We start from the raw sequence: 17617 nt of genomic DNA on the forward strand, positions 1-17617 counted from the left end.
GAAATATTTAATATTGTTATTCCAGCTTTCGAGCCCAATATAAGTCTTCTGGAATTGAGGGTTGTTGATTTTGACGTGAGCTTTCTCAGTTGTTTTTGGAAGCGAACAAACTGATTTTTTCTTACTCCTGTGAGATTTCCTTCAATCAAGTTTACAATACACTCACAGAGAAATCTGATGAACTCTTTAGGACAATTTAGAAGGAAAGCTGGTTGAAATTTCTTGCTGAGATTGCGAAAGAGCTGCAGAGTATAATAGTTCTGTGCGTTTATCATTAATATCAGTAATACGAGCACGACTGTTCGGTACAAAGAATTCTGAGGGAAATGACGTTACATTTGAACAGTATCTCAACAAATCAGGTGTAGATGGTCTCAAATCAATCATAAGATGACCATATGGTTCTTGTGTTGCATCATCATACCACTGTTTTAGTTGTCTTCCGAGACCTAGCTGTCTCCCCAAGATATCAATCTCTCGGTGATTTGAACAAAACAATGTGAGTAGTCTGCAGCTTGGCATCACGTCCAGTTTTGTTTTTGTGGAAGAGATTATGCCTGATATATACACAATTTAGGTTTCGATGTCTACCGGCTGTCGCAATTCCGTTGAATTTTTCCGACTTGGAAAGAATGTCTAATGAATCATCGAATATAAGTAAATATTTAGTACCGTCAGCGGGTAAGTTATCGATTAAATCAAAGTCAACTCCCTGAATGAATTCTATATCTGCAATTGATTGAATCATTGTGTCGTAAATTGACTGAAAGTGTTTACAAAAGTATAAAATTCGATCAAATGATGGTTGAAAAGTTTTCATTCGTAGCATATCACTGATAAAAACAGTTTTTCCAGATCCGGAAGGACCAACAAGATACATCAAAATTCGTTCGTTTGTTGAAATGATTTTGTTCATTTTAAGTTCTGGGATTAGGAAGTATATTACCAACGGCACTTGAAAGAATAGCAATCCAAACTGTTCGTTCGTCACAAGTTCTAGCAAAAATAAGATTAATAATTGAAAACAGAAGCAGTACTAATACAACTAAGCACTGAAATATTGACAAAAAAGCTGTTCGAGAGCAAGTGCGACCACCGATTTTCCAAGGAGGTCTTTCTTGATTGTTATTATCAAAAATAAAGTCATATGCGTGATTGAGATGATCTGTCATTAGAGAGCAACTGATTTTTGTTCGTCTTTAGGAAATAATGATTCACACTTTGATAAATTGGAATCGTGGTGACATTTTCAAAAAACAACAATATGCAAGACCTGTCATATGTCCCAAGAAACAAAAATTCAAAATAGAATTAAAAAATGGAACCATGTAACAATATCCAGGGCCGATATTTAGATTTGTTTTCAGGTATCCTGCGGCATCATGAAATGTAGCATGTAATCGAAAAACTTTTGACGAATTGAGAAGTTTTCTAACTTTGAGTCACCAACTCCTATTAGTCCCCCAAACGGAGTTTCTCTGTTGATTTTATCCAGATCTACACTTTTGTCCAAGCTTCGACAGACAGCCAAAAAATAATTTTTGCGTTTTGTATTTCCAACAAAAAGTTTACTGATTTCTTTCTCTAACGCTACAATTTCCTCAATGTTCATATCAAGCAACTGTACTGGAACATTAAATTTTAAAAAGTGATTAAATACAAACATCACAACATACAATATAAAAATTTTCAATTACTTATATGCACTTTACGATCTTTTTTGGTTTTTGACTTTGTTCAGCACTGAAATAATTTCATCGCTCATTCTGTGTAGTTTCTCCATCTCGCCAATTCTGACCGAAAGAAAGCATTTCCTTCTAAAACTGTCCTTTTCAGTCCCTCGTGTGAACAGCTTGATTGTGAAATAAAATCGATTCGGATCATCTTGGAAAAATATTCTAGTCACACACACCTTCCGTCGAGCAGTCTCACTCACCTCCCAGAACACATCAAATTTTGCTTTTTCCTCAACATCAGTTGGTTGGAACACAGTTTCGTCAATCACCAGCTTCGCAGTACCTAAGGTAGGTTCGAACAGTAGTGCTTCTTTTATCATCTCAGGTATCTTTTCAATAACAAGCTTCAATTCTCTGGCCGATAGCATCAGAAATTGATGCAGAATATATTCAGTTTCCACATTTTCGCGAAATACTTTCAAGTGAGTCCAGTTAGAGTTTGTGTTGATTGTTTCCTCTGGGATGCTGATTTGAAACCTCCGATTACCGTATTCTTGAAAGGACCAACAGTTGTTTCTTCCATCGTGCTCCTCATTTGGTTTTGAGTCGGTGTTGTCTTTTTTATCGTTGTTGTCTTTAAATAGAGAAAACATGCTCTCATTGTGGTATTCAATTGTGGTGAGGGAACAACTGGTTTTCCTTTGTAATCTCGTTTGCGGATGGGAAAGGAGAATGCTTTTTTGGAGATAGGAGAGACAGAGCTTTGATCCATCTGTGAAATGAGAATGTGAAGTACGTAAAGTTTTTAAAGCAGAAAATTTGGGTCTACAAGGGTAACTGAATATTGAAATCGCAAAGAAACAAATGAATAAATTGTCTTCAAGAAAGGGCTTGATATCTTGAGCCAATTAAATTTAAGAAAGAACGAGAACAGTAGCGAAAAATAAACTTCGTATCCAATAAGATGTTATAAAATAATTCGTAACCAATGAAAATAGAGTGTGCATCATGACGTAAAAGTTATGTCACTTCTATTTTTAGTAACATCACGTGATGTCAAAGATGAGTTTTCTATATTTAGTCACGTGAGGGAAATTTTAGCATCGAACACAAGCGAGTTATCTCTCTATTCTATTGGAGAACACCTGTAGTTCGAGAAAGGAATATTTTGATGAGATGATTGACTCTCATCATTGTCATTTTCCTGGATCGGAGGAAGAATAAGGTCTTTGAAATCGGGCAGATTGAAGGCTTCTGGTTTTTTAGAAAATGAGTCAGCATGCTTAGAGAACATGTCTTCTAACCACCAAACACCGTAGTGATTTATGTCACGAGAGTACGGGAACATAATACCTTTGCTGTCTTTCAACGGGTGAAACCCTTGTTCTTTTCGAATTCTTTCAATAGCTTGAAAATAAGTTTGGAGAGAAAGCAATGAATTGTTGACTTTTTCTTCGGCTAGATGGAGGTTATGATGTCTAGCTGCCTCTAAAGTTCTCCACAAATTCTTCGGAAGTGTCAAGCTAGTAGTCTGTGTTTTAATTGTTACTCTAGTGCAATCCACCTCAAAAGATAATTCCAAATTGTTATCGATTACTACCGTTTTAAATATTGATGCTTCCGTGATAGGAACGTAATCTAATTCTGAATGCAGTGTAGAGAGAAAAGATGTTGAAGGAAGTAAAGGAAGAATTGGAGTATTTTGCATTTCTTTTTAGGCTACTTATATTCAACCAAGACAAAAGACAAAATGAATCGATAATGTTTTTCAGCATCAACATTCCAAAATCAGATCTGACAGATTATCTGATTGACTGAAAAAATAAAAAATGTACATTTTCAAAACAATAATACAACTTTTTCTGAAATCGGAAAATTGGAACTTCAGCTTAAAACGACACAGTAAAACACTATTTTAAACAAAAAAATTGATTTAAAAATTGTAAAAAATCTGCAAAAAACAAAAAACTAAAAATTGTACTTTTTTGTTAATATGGGAATGGGTGGGTAAATGACCTTATTATTTGTTGTTAAGACTCTATCTTACTAATCCCGTTAGTGTGAAGAGCTTGGGTATCATACTGTGAGGTTCATTTTTGAAAAGTCGTACGTAACTGTAAATGATTCATCCTAAATTATTATTGAAGGATTATCTTGCTAATCCCTTTAGTGTGAACAGCGTGGGTATCATGCTGTGAGGTACACTTTTGAAAATTTACATTATTAAAGTGTAAAATGGTAGGGGTTCAATGTCCTTACTAATTTGTTTGTTAAGGTACTGTCTTGCTAATCCCTTTAGTGTGAACAGCTTGGGTATCATGCTGTGAGGTGCATTTTTGAAAATCACGTATAACGTACGTAACTGTAGATGAGTCATCCTACCTAATTTAATATTAAAACATTACCTAGCTAATCCCCTTTCGTGTGAACAGCTTGTGTGTCATGCTGTCAGGTACATCTTTAGAAATTGAAATTAGTAATTTGTAATATGGTAGGGGGTCAATGTCCTTACTAATTTGTTGTTAAGGCACTGTCTTGCTAATCCCCTTCGTGTGAACAGCTTGGGTATCATGCTGTGAGGTACACTTTTGAAAATGACGTAAACCGTACGTAAGAGTAAATGAGTCACCCTATCTAATTTAATATCAAAACATTACCTAACTAATCCCCTTTGAGAGAACAGCTTGGGTATCATGCTGTGAGGTACGTCTTTGGAAATTTACATTATTAAAGTGCAATATGGGAATGAGTAAGCCTTACTAATTTAATATTAAGGGATTAACTTGCTAATCCCCCTCGTGTGAACAGCGTGGGTATCAAGCTGTGAGGTACATCTTTGGGATTTGAGGCAAAATGGGCTATACCTAATGTTAATACATAGGTACTTCCTTTTACCCCCCCCCCCCCCTGTCTTGCTCACGATATACTACTGCATATCAACCTACAATTACTCATTTTTGCACAAGACCCATCCAAAGGTTTTGAATATGATAAAGATTTACTATTTTAGAAATTTACTGTCTCTGCCAGAATCACAAAGGGTCAAATATTCAAAGCAAACGAGAACAATAAACTCAATTAAGTGAAAATTTTAATGACGCAAGCCTAGTGCTAGGCTATTGATGGTCTATATAACACGGTAAACAGCAATTTTGTTGACTTTCTGTTTATTTCACTGCGATTTCGATTGCTATTTTGGGCATTTTCACTCTACAATTTTAATTTACCTTTCCACTGGACACTTCCTCCATATCATCTTCATCTTCATCGCTTTCATTCTCTTCTATTATGGCCTCACTCACTGCCCTACTTTTCCTCCTCAGCCGTTTAGAATCTTGCTCATCGACTCTTTCTTCTGTTTTCGTGTTGCTTGCTTGAAGATCGGTCCTCTTTGCCTTCTTTCGTTGCCCGTACATCTCAATATATACTCTCGCTCCCGTGCCTCCCTTCGAGACGTCGCCCGTCCAGAATGACAGTTCGAATGGAACGCCTGAAATAAGATTATTTCAAGTAAATTTACATGCAAAATAAACGTGTATAATTGACAAGAACGCATGCTTTGCTTCAATTAAGCGGAAGGAAAGGGATATGTTCTCTTAGTATATAGACATAAAACGATAAACAGAACATAGTGTTCACAAAATTAAACATGAATTCTTCACACACAATTTCAAGCGAGGATAAAATAATAAGAAAAGACCTATCTTTAATCTTAATATTTTCTCTAGATGAACTAGTCTTGGGTTTTCAACCATTATGTTTCCTATGTTTTCAGTGTACAATCATTACTGGTAAGAAGCAATGCCATAAATCGGGAAAAAATTCAGCTATATTACCCTTAAAAAATATTGAGCGGTGTTGTCAGAAGCTATGATCATGATCATAGCTTCTGACAGCACCGCTCAATATTTTCTTAGGGTAATATAGTTGAATTTTATTTCCCGATTTATGGCATTGCTTCATACCAGTAATGATTGTACACTGAAAACATAGGAAACAGAATGGTTGAGAACCAAACACAAGGCACTTTCAGATGAATTATTGAATTAGTTTTCCTGAAACTTACTGTACCTAAACACGAACCTTTTAATTATGAATTATTTTTGACAAATTTGATTTAGTTTCATCAGTCTTCTTTATAATCTTTTGAGAAATTAAAGACTTTCTCGACCAATTCCAAAGGCAAATGGATGACTTCTGACTCAAATTTAACTGTTTTTCATACTATCAAAATTAGTCAGCGAGAACGAAGGAATTAAATAGCATATAAAAGGAAAATTATATAAAGCAGTTGTATAAAAAAGCAACAAAAGCTGGTGAAAGAAATTCATCAACAAAGGGGAATAGGTCCGGGAAAACAATTCAAGCAAAGAAAAAAAATCGAAACTGCAAAAGGACTAACTGATTGACCTCACGACCACCGACGTGCTCTGTGTGTTAACAATATAGCAAATGCAGCTACACAGTTGAGAAAGAAAAGTTAAATATACTATTTGAAACTTTTGGCTTCAAATAAATCAAAAATGATAATAATACACAGAGTGAGATAAGAACACTAATGACGCACACACAGAACATGCTAAAAGTAACAACAAAAATACTATGGAGAGTTGAAGAGCGGGTAAAAGTCAGAATATTTGATTTGGCTTTAGTGAAGTGTCATATATTACAAAACATTTTTTGACAAAATTGTGACAGAAAAGCACTGAAACAAATGCTCAGTTTCCTCCGTCACATCTTGAGAGATGTTTTCTAGGTGTAAACTACACTTTAACTTAAACTATTTTTTTAATTTATACTTTCTATTTCGCACTGAATTAGTGAGAAAGTTTGGTAGCTTATGAATCTGTGAACTTAAATAAACAAGCTTTTTGAGTTACCTTAAAGTTAGTTACCACTGTAGCTTCAGTTTTAACATAGAAAACAAAAATATTATAGCATCAAATAAAAAAGAACAGATTCACAAAAAGTATATCAAACGGCATATATTTACTAGAGAACATTTCAGGTTTAAAAACTGTTTTTGTTTTGGACAAAACGACGAACCGTTCATCATCACTGACCGTAATAAACAATTTATATATATATATATATATATATATATATATTATATATATATATATTTATTTATATATATATATATATATATATATATATATATATATATACATATACATATATGTATATATATATATATATATATATATATATATATATAGTTGAAAAATTTATTTCCAAAAAAGTTGACGTAAAACTTTAGAAACAAAGAGACACAACAATTGAAGTCCGAAATGGGTTACATTACTTTATATCAAAAATCAAAAAAGATGTCAACAACGAGAAGGACAACGAAACAAAAGAGATGGAGAACGTCTCAGAACAAACTTTTAAAAGTAAAAGTTCTCTTTTGAAATAAATGTCGTTTCAGAGCAAGTAACCTAACTGAGTCTAGATGAAAACGAATACACAAAAAACAGTTTCATTTTGAAAACGAATTGTCACGATTAATTATAATCAAGCGAGCTGCTAAAAACTACTAGGAAGAGGAGAACTAGGATTAACTAATATTGACAATTACTATAAACATTTATTTTCAAAGTGATAAAATGATCAATTGATAAAATGAAGAACATTCACACAGTTGAAACTAAGACCTAAATGGAATTAAATTGTTAACCTTTAACAACAGTCGTGAAAAAATCTGATGTGGGAAAGGGGATAACACTTTAAGCAGCAGTCAAAATACGGCAAGTCAGCAAAAACTCGCGACAATCTGATTTCTCTCCTATCACAGAAATAGCCGTTAGGGAACTAAAATTTAATCTTTTTGTTGCATCCGCTTTATCAGTGCGTGATTACCCGTTTTGCTACCTAATGTGCGCCCTCAGATGTGACTTCCAATTGACCTTAGGAACATCGAAAATGATGAGAGTTCTTTAACAGAAAGACTGGACAAAGAAACAATAACAACCTACATTATACGAAATTTGAACTGGAAAAAGCTGGCTGAGTATATGGAGCTGCTCCCAACAACTCATATTCTTTGTTGTTTTAATAAATGACTCAATCATTTGCTCAATAATTACGCTTAATTACCTGAAATTGCGTGTAGAAAATGGGGGAAACAAGTTCTCTTTGTAGCGAAATTCTAGAAACAGAGTGTTAACAAAAACTGCGGGAACAATAAGAAACTAAGCTCCAAAAACGCCTCTAAAAAACAGTAAATTTGTCAGTATGCAACTTTCGTGAACAGCTTCGATAGCAAAGCCGAAACTTTCGGTTTCCATCGGCAGCCATTCAGTTGTACAGCATAAAGCGACTAACATCAGGCGAATTGCTCTAAAACAAAAGGTGGGGCAATTCGCTTCCGCGGGGAGACGAGGTATTAGCAACAGACATAGTTTCGCAAAGAAAGCAATCTAGAACGATAGCGCTAAAACGGTCGAGCAAAAGATTTGCAAACAAAGACAAACACATTTACAATTATTGCTTCGACAGTGATAAAAAAGTATACATTTAGTCAACAAAGCGCCATTGAAAACTTCGAATTGAAAACCACAAATATTATGTCTGCAAATTGCTCCCTCACATTGCAAGCTTTTGACACAAATTCCTTACTTCATAAAAAACCCTTCCGATCAACTCAGCGTTCAGTGACATAATATGCGCTCAGCTGTGTTTTTATTTATTTTTGCCCAATTAATTATCTAGTCCAGAAAAATTTAAGACGTATAACTATTATACCTGTCAAGCATCAAACATCTGGCTTTCCCGTTTCGAATTTAAATATTTTCCATGAGTTCTGAAAGTGCTTTCAGAAAAACTTTTATGTAATTATTTTGCATTTTTGTTACTGTTTCGACAGAGAGTTATCCAGGGTTAAAATATCTCACCTATTTATAGCCACAGTAATGAAAATTCCGTCTATTATAATCAAAATCTGTGAAAGCGATTTTTTTAGCTATATTGGACATTAAATAATGCAAAATCATAATAACATGCAGCAATATTAAAATGAAAACTAAGTTGAACTGATAACAGGCATATTTGAAAATCATAAAGGAAATCCTGTATAGGAATATTGCGTTTTGTTCCTTTTAGAATTTCAGATGATGTCCAAATTCTTTCTTTTAAATTTTTTCCTGGTCTGTTTCAGATGTTTAATTGATCTGTTCTGTTTTGAATATGCTTTAGTAGGTTTTTACTCAACACCCCTGCACTGGTTTACAATGCTACAAAACTATCTATCACATCTTTGTGACTTTAGCAAAATTCGATTAAAGAAACCTGCGCATCAACACGTTAATTATTTTCCAGTTGTTGCCAATGTTTCTAACTCTTGTTTCTGCTTTAACTCAGCTTCCCATTGAACTGTATCAAAGTTAGAGAAACCCTAAAACCAAAACGCCAGCCGACATAATGTTTGAAAATACAAAAATTTTAATTGAAAAACAATTGCATTGAAACTTTCATTTTTAAATGTCTCTATCAAACATACCGAGAATAAAAACGGAAAGACAAATTTAACCTATTTAAAAACATAAGTATTTCAGAAGTGAACTGCCCCTTCTGAATTTTTTCGTTTCAATCATTTTTCAACTTAACAACTAATGATTACTTAGCTCGTAAAGATTACGGGTGAAACCGGACCAAACCACTATTTTACAAACTACTTACATGTTAAGCTTGCAGGAGTTTTGAAAAACTTGCCTTCTGTACAGAGTAAAATTTGTGCATCTGACAAAAATGCTGATCAATTCTTCACTGCAGATTTGATTTCTGTAAATACAGGTTTTTGATTTAACTTTCTTTGACCGGCTAAGCGTTTCCGGTTTCTAGATAGTTTGTCTGTTATATTACAAATTGAAATTTGAAATATAACAGACAAACGTCAAGCGAATTGCTCTAAAAACGAGCGGTTGGTTTTGTCAGTAGCTAGCCACGGTTCAGTGAGGCTAGCTTTAGCTCAATTCAAAGAGAGAGGTGAGGGCAGCGGGGGTGCGCAGTGGGCAACAGTGGGGGAGGGGTGGTTGTTGTGGGGGTTCGACTTCTAAGAACCACCCATCAAACCATAAATGAGTCTCGAAAACATTTTCTGTGAATCGCATACTTGGAGACTAGTGAGCTGAAAGGCTCTAACAGAACCTAAACCCCACTGGGCGCTACCTCTTTATCCGTTACTGAGGACGAAAAGTCTAATTGGACAGCAAAAAATCGGCCAAGCAAAAAAAACGCATAAAAAAGACCAACAGGACTAATATAATTGATACAAACTTCTTTTGGAAGCAATTAACAATGACTTCCTGAAAGTGCTAGTTCACTCATCTATGATAAATTATTCTACTGTAATTCAGCGTTAATCAGGGTAACAGATAATGTGGAGGGGTCTTCAACCTCTAAGAACCGCTCTTCACACCACAAGTATAAGTCTCCAAAATAGTTTGAGCAGAAACAGAGCTGAAAAGCTCTAAGAGAACTTAACGCCCACTGCACACTACCAGTTCATCCCGTTTTTGAGGACGAAAATTCACATGGGTCAGGCGAAAAATCGGTCGAGCGAAAAATCGCTTAAAAAGACCAACAAGACTAATATAATTGCTACAAACTTCGTTTTAGAGCAATTAACAAAAGGTTTGTCTGTGCTCCACTGCTGTGTGGGCGTCTTTTCACACAAAAAAGCTTTCAAGAAGCGGCGAATACTGCACTAATAAAAAGCAGCGGTTTTATCTCTTCCAAAAACTATTAGATACAACATTGCGATACGTAACCGTCTAACAAACGGCAGTTCTTTAGTACCGACACGAGTCTTCAAAGACTAAAATAATTGAAGGCAGGCTAATAATTTAACTAATGCAATTTTCTACAACTTTCTGCAGTTCTCACGGATGAACGCTTCTACACGAAAAAACCACGAACGGGGGAAACCGCTCTCACCATCCATGCACACTGTAGACAGACTGTGAGAATTGAGAATCTGGTTTTAGAAGCGGGATTAGCCAAACCCGGGCTTCGTGGCGCCAATTTGGCTTTTGGAAAATAGAAAGCGACTTTTTAAGAACGAGATTGGAGCAATTATATCACAGACGTGTAACTCACAATTATCAGAGAAGACAGCAATATGACTCATGTTATGAATTTGATAATTCAATACACATATAATTGACGTCAGACACGATTAACAATATACGTAAAATACCAAGCTTCAGGCCTTGGAAATTTTCTACTTGGACAGAACATTTTCTACTCACCAAGTGTCAAATCTGGAACTAAGCACACAACAAATTAGCATTTACTTTTTAAACGTCGTTAAAAAGAAAAAATTTTCACTTCTGCTTTCATCGCTAATTTCGGACCAACTTTTCCAAAAAAAACATTAAACAAAATTAAGCTCGGTATAATGAATCATTTCATTTGAGAGACAGATGACATGAGAGATTGACATAAGAGAAAGATCATAATCCTACCTCCACCTGTTGAATCAAGTGCCGAGGAGGTACCAGCTGGACCGGCACTGCAGTACAGATCTCTCACAATCTTCTTGTCATCCTCATCTCTAGCGAGCCACCTAGTAAAAAAACATGGGTAGATGTATCCAGAAAGTACCGCTGAAGAAATATAAAACATAGAAGGACAAGTCCTGGCCTGCAATTCGAAGAATTTTCATTGACTAGCAAAAATTAGACGTATAATGGGTTGGAAAAACCATTTATGAATGGATTGAATGAATGGATTAGAAAAACCATTTAGGAAACAAATCCGATAAACATAACCGACTAACGTCGGGCGAATTGCTCTCAAACGACCGGCGAGCGGTTGGATTCGTCAGCAGCTAGCCACGGTTTAAAGAGGCTAGATTTAGATTAATTGAAGGGGCGTAAAGTAAGCGCAGCAGGGGTGCAAACGTGGATTGGGTGGACTGATTTGGGAGCGATGGGTGGGTGGGGTGTGGGATCAATTTCTAAGAACCGCACTTCACACCATAAGTATAAGTCTCCAAAATTGTTTCTGTTAATCGCATATTTGACGACTAGTGGGCTGAACAGCTCTAAGAGAACTTAATGCAAACTGGGCGCTACATCTTTATCTTGTTTCTGAAGACGAAAGTCAAATGGGTCAGACGAAAAATCGGCCAAGCGAAAAATTGAGTCTATTTGGCCTATTGAGTCATGTATGATAAAAACACTTCTACTATAACTCAGTGTTAATGAGGATCAGAGATGATGACATTGCGCCACATAACAGCAGCTGAAGTGCGGCATCAACAAAAACAGAGAGAGAGATAGTGAGAGAGAGAGAAAAAAAAACGCAAACAGAAAGAAAAGGCAAGAAACCCTACCCGACAGAGAGAAAGAGAGATAGAAATATTTTCTATGATGGGAATCGACTCTGCCACTACTAGTTTTCGAGCCTTGTTAGTAAAAAGATCATATAGAAAAAAAACTGAAAGACGCAAAATATAAAAAGTTTTCGGAGTTAAAAAAGTTCAAAACCATTTTCGTCTCACAAAGTTCTGTCAAGTAACCCATCTTTGAAACTTTTTGTTGGCCAGAAATGGTCGTTAAACTCAAGAAGGACAAATGGTCGAGAAGGACAAAAAATATTGAAAAATTGTGGAAACAATTACAAATTTTAACAAAAACCTTGCTAAAATTCTAAAAATTAATATTTTAAGAACCATTTCATTGTCTCAAGAGATTATCCGGTATCTCTGTTTCAAGCAAAAAATGGTTTCACTGGCTCATAAAGATCCATGCACTGAACATGATAAACTGAAAATGATAAAAACTTTCCAAAAATTTGAAAAAAAAACTTTACGCAAAAATTACTAAAACTGGAGTCATAAAAGAAAGATCACCATCCCATTAACTCTAAAAACTATGCAGCACCTTACTATCGAACCTCGGAAGACGTCACTGGGCCCCTGGTGCACGAAAAAACAAATAAAAATATTCAAAAAACTTGAAAAAATTGCAAAAGATTTTAAATTTTGAATTCAAGACAACAAAATCTTGAAAAACAGTCCATTACATCCAGAAACCATTGAGTCAAACTCTAGAGGAGGTTCGTTGTCTCCTGAGGCTGGTGGAAACAAAAGAGACAAAATATTTCAAAAAACCTAAAAAAAGCAAGTTTTATCATAAAAATGCTAATATTTGCGACATTAAGACGTTGAAAAACTATTCAATGGCCAATAAAAATGTGTCAGTAACTTATTATCAAACGCCTTAGGGTGTTTTCTGGATCCTGGGTCCAGAATGACCCGAATAAGAAGAAATAAATGTCAAAAGATTTGAAATTGCACGTCTTGTCAAAAAAATGCTAAAATTTGTAATGTTAAAATGTTGCAATCCTTCCATTACTACTAGAAACTGTGCAGTAACGTATTATTAAAACCTAGAGGAGGCTCAGTGACACCTAGGGCTGATAAAAAATAAAAAAAATAACAATTTGCAAAACGCTTGAAGAAAATTGCAAAACAGTATAAATTTACATGCTTTTTGTTTTTAGCGAGCGGTTGTTTCTCAGGTGCTAGAAACGGCGGGTGCGCCGAGGGCTGATAGTGGGGGGGGGGGGGTGGGGGGGTGGGGCAGCCGGGCGGGGGTGGGGGTAACAGCGCGGGGGGTACCGGCAACAGTGGATGTCTTCGACCTCTAAGAACCACTCTTCACACCATTAGTATAAGTCTCCAAAACAGATCGTGCTGAAACAGAGCTGAAAGGCCCTAAAACCACTTAATGCCCGCTGGGCGCTACCTATTTATCCTGTTTTTGCGGACGAAAAGTCCGAAGGGTCGAACGAAAAATCGGTCGAGCGAAAAATCGCATAAGACCAGCAAGACTAATATAATTACTTAGTTTGAGAGCAATTTAAAAACAGTAAAAAATCGAAGTCCAATTGCTGCATATGAACAAGTATCCACAAGGGAGAAAGAAAATTGTATTTCAAATAAGGTAAGGGTGAAAAAATTTTCACGTTTCACTTCCAGTTTCAGCGTTACCAAAATCATCACATCCAAAAAACAGCGAAAAGGTGTGTACAGATCTTAAAAACATAGCCAAGAGTTCCGGAAACAACTGGAAGTGGAAAATTGACCACCTCAACTGACATATTGAACCTCAATTATTTATGCTTATCGATTTGAAATAATAACAAAAACTGATAAAGCATCCAATAAAAAAATGCTGATCCAAATCAGCTACTGGCAAGAAAATTAGCGACACAAATAGCTCTGAATTAACAAGCGACTACAATTCGAAAAGAAAACCAACAAAAAATCGTTCATATAGAGAAAACCGCGGAAAGGGGAAAAAATGATGCATGCTGTCAGAAAAACTCTTCAAAAATCTCGAACAAACATACCCACAAAATGCTAAAATGCTACGATTGAAGTAAACACTCAGTTTTCACGTGCGGCATTGACTGTTATATCCTGTTTTACTACAAAAAATTACCAATCAAATATACGACGCTCAACCAATACTCCTCTTCGCACCAATACAATTCAAATTCTTTGAATTGTAAAAAAAAATGAACTTATTTTGAACTCAGAGAAACAAAAGGGAGGGATGTTGATCTATAAAAAATTTGAATCTTCTCCATGAAAGGTGAACTACCAAAAAAAGTTGTGATAATCATTCGGAAATCACAAGCGCTGCTACAGAAAAGAAATAGCGATTAAGTTTTTCAGAACACGAAAAGGCAAATGTAATTTATCAGAAATAAATATACGATTAGCCTCATTTTTTGAACCGTCTTAACACCAATCAACAACATTGCGTGTACATTTCGGGAAAAAAAGTTCAGCCAAAAACAAAATCTTCAGGTTTTTCAACAGCAATCGCTAGCATGCTAATAAGAAAACTTAATTTTCAGAGTGAATGTATCCTGAATGTAGCAGTTTGATAGGGGATAACTGTTCTTCCTCCTGAAAAAGTATGACGACCTCTTAGTAGATAACAGTTGGGTTCTGAGATATTTGTAAATTGTTACTGATTTATTGCAAAGAAAATAAGACAAAACTTGGTGGGGTCGGGGTTCTAAAAAATGAGTCAGACTTCGTATCTACTTTACAGTATCTCAAAGAGAAAAACCAGACCCAAAAATGCTAAGGATTGCAAAAGAATGAAAGAAAAAGCGGGCTAAGAAAAAGAACACAACTGTGCCAAAAAAGGCTCCATTAGCTGCCTTCCACGCCCCTCATTTAGTTCTCATCTCTTGAGAACCAATTTCACCAGAAACGTTTTATACTCAACAGAAACCTATATTCGGCCAAATTGTGCACTAAATGAAGCAGATATAGGAAACTTTCAAACTAATAAAGTGTACTTCATTTGTTCTTAATTCATTTATTATTGTTATTTATCTACTTGATCTTTATTTTATTTCTTTCACTTAATGAAGATCATTCTGGAAACGAGCAAACCGTCAATTTAGTACACAGCTACTAAGCAACAACTTAACTGAGCTTAAAATCGAGTCCCAGTGTACGTTTTAGTTTATTAAACTATATATATTGATTATCATTTGACGAGTTGGAACATTATGTGCGATCACACATTACCGATCCTCCGTGTTACCTATTGTGATCAAATTGAGGGTTACTTTACGTCGCGGTTTGTTTCCAAAACAAATACTAGTTATATCCAAATTCTTGTTCAAAAACTGAACGAGCAATTTCTAAAAAAGTTAGGGCAATAAAATACAATATGTCTCCATAAAACACTATTTACAGATTCCGCGATGCTGAAAATCACGGAAAAAACACTCGGAAAAACCAGGTTAACTGCAAGTAATTTGTCAGTGTCTTTTAAAAGAGCTAATTACAACAGCAAACAAAATTTGTTGAAAAATTAAATCGTAATCTCTCTGTCGAATTCACTTTTATCGGTTGCAGACAAATACAACTTGTCGATTCTGCTAACCTTGTCAAACATTAGGGCAATTACTGCTGGAATATTGGCACAACTTTAACTATAGAAACTATTTTAAAGTGAGTCTATATGAATAATACCTGTGGACAGTAAAAGTCTGTTTCTCCATCATAATACCACCAGTGCTTTCAGCAGATGAGATCTGTTCCACGGAGAGGGTGTCCAGAAACCAGCCAGGTGCCAGTCCGCTATTGTCGTGTCCTATTTGGACTCTCTCCAGAACGCCCACACATTTGTCACAGTCCAGAATAAAATCGTCTTCACTGCGAAACGATAAGGTTTTATTTCAGGAGGAAGAATTGTATATAAATAGTTGATAGGAAGCTTTCTTTCAAGACATGCAAAGGCACGAATAACGAAAAGAAGAAAAAAGCCAAACGTTCTGTTCTATAACGAGCTTTTAAATTAGCAGATGTCAGAGAACTAAAAAAAATTGTTTGAGCTTAATTGAAACGAGGCGCAATTAGTATACAGAAAAAGTGAATTCTATAAGGTTTAACAAAAGTGTTGTAGTTCTCAAAAATAAGATCACTAGCAAACTTTGGAGATAGACTTGGTGTGAACAAGACGCTGATGGAAGATGGAATAGGATAAGTTCAGCGTGACAATGGAACCATAAACGAAAAACTGACCTGGCCTTTTTGAAAGGCTTGGATTTGAGTTTATTCAATGTGTATTGTTCAGTTGATCCAAGGCTCCCGTGAAGAGAGATGAAAACATTAGCATCAGTTCCACTCCCCTTCACATTTCCAGTTTTGGTAACCACTCTGTACTTGCAAGGCTAAATCACAGAAGAGACTGAACGAAACGAACCTAGTTTCTCTTGAAATACTATATTTTAAAAACTCTGTATAGTATAGCTAATAAAAAGTTTATGCTGACGTAACCGAAAAGCTCTCAACCTCCTCAAAAAGCAAAAAAAATATAGGATTTTATTTTGCTGAGCCTTATGGGTATAAAACCTTGTGGAAACAGTTTTAGTCCATTTAGTACATATGAAATTCTCCATTTGAACGAAAAACAAGGTATCAACTGTTATCCACTGTAGTTACATACACGGTAATTAAAACATTGGTATTAGTTCTCCAAGTTAGACTAGAAGTTTTCACAAATTTGAGATTCAAAATTTGTGCGAATTATGAACAAAAAGTGCGGAACTCCAAACGTAGTTTTATCTATGGCCATAAAGAAATGAAATCCTGCCTCGAAGACTTTGGAGTTTACGAATTACCATTATTGGCGTCGAAAAAACCGCACCAGATTCACAGTTAAAAAGAGAGCATTTGAGAATGAACAGAATAAAATTTTCTCGTGATACTATATATAGAAGTTTTATGAAGAGAACCTGTAGAGCAAGTCTGGCAATGTTTGCATTTGGATCTGAATCTGACGAACACAAGTATATCCTGTATGTACTTCTGTCTCCCCGTTGTTTACACAGCCATTGCTGTCCTCCATCCCCTTTGAACCCCTTGGAAGACCCACTAGCTCCCTTTGATCCCGATTTGCCCTCAGCTGCCGTTGATGATGTGGGTAGGGGTGTTTTTGGTATAATTGCGTAGTATGTCACTTGGGGTTCTTTCAAGTCAGTTACACTAACTCGCTCAACACACCAAGAGGGGCTCCAACCAGTGTTATCGTGTTCTAGCCTGAAAAAAATCAACAAAACGATTTATTGTTAATGAAATCTTTATGCATTTGTAAAATCAAGGCTTTGCGGGTTCTAGCGAGGAAGGCAGATGTCACGTGACTATCAAAAACCAAATACACCGCGTAATAAAACATGTCACACCAAACAATTCAAAAACAATCCTCTATCTTTAAAAGTAAAACTCAAGTTAAATCTAAGCTAAAAATTGGTTACAATTTGACCAAAAAAAACACGGAAAATGCGAACAAAAAACATTGGAAATCAGTCGAATGTTCACAAAACTTAAAACACAATGACACCAAATCGTTTTTGTCCATTCTATTTTGGATGATCGATATTTCCTTAGTAAAGAACTCTGA

At 35.6% G+C, this 17617-nt stretch overlaps 1 protein-coding gene across 2 annotated transcripts in view; it reads right to left on the minus strand.

The window, feature by feature from the left end:
- Positions 1 to 17617, minus strand: part of LOC142348119 (lipoxygenase homology domain-containing protein 1-like) — a 208432-nt gene that overhangs the window by 140261 nt on the left and 50554 nt on the right. Inside the window, exons 8-13 of one of the 2 annotated variants that reach the window (XM_075399299.1) lie at positions 16953 to 17256; positions 16240 to 16388; positions 15688 to 15870; positions 11141 to 11241; positions 10925 to 10942; positions 4904 to 5166 (exon numbers count right to left, since the gene is read on the minus strand). In XM_075399299.1, coding sequence (XP_075255414.1) covers positions 4904 to 5166; positions 10925 to 10942; positions 11141 to 11241; positions 15688 to 15870; positions 16240 to 16388; positions 16953 to 17256 — 1018 coding nt within the window. The remainder of the gene's footprint in view (positions 1 to 4903; positions 5167 to 10924; positions 10943 to 11140; positions 11242 to 15687; positions 15871 to 16239; positions 16389 to 16952; positions 17257 to 17617) is intronic. The other variant, XM_075399300.1, reaches the window with a different exon arrangement.

The sequence above is a fragment of the Convolutriloba macropyga genome, chromosome 10 (assembly GCF_964194025.1).
Source record: "Convolutriloba macropyga chromosome 10, txConMacr16.3, whole genome shotgun sequence".
In the NCBI taxonomy this organism is placed as follows: domain Eukaryota; kingdom Metazoa; phylum Xenacoelomorpha; order Acoela; family Convolutidae; genus Convolutriloba; species Convolutriloba macropyga.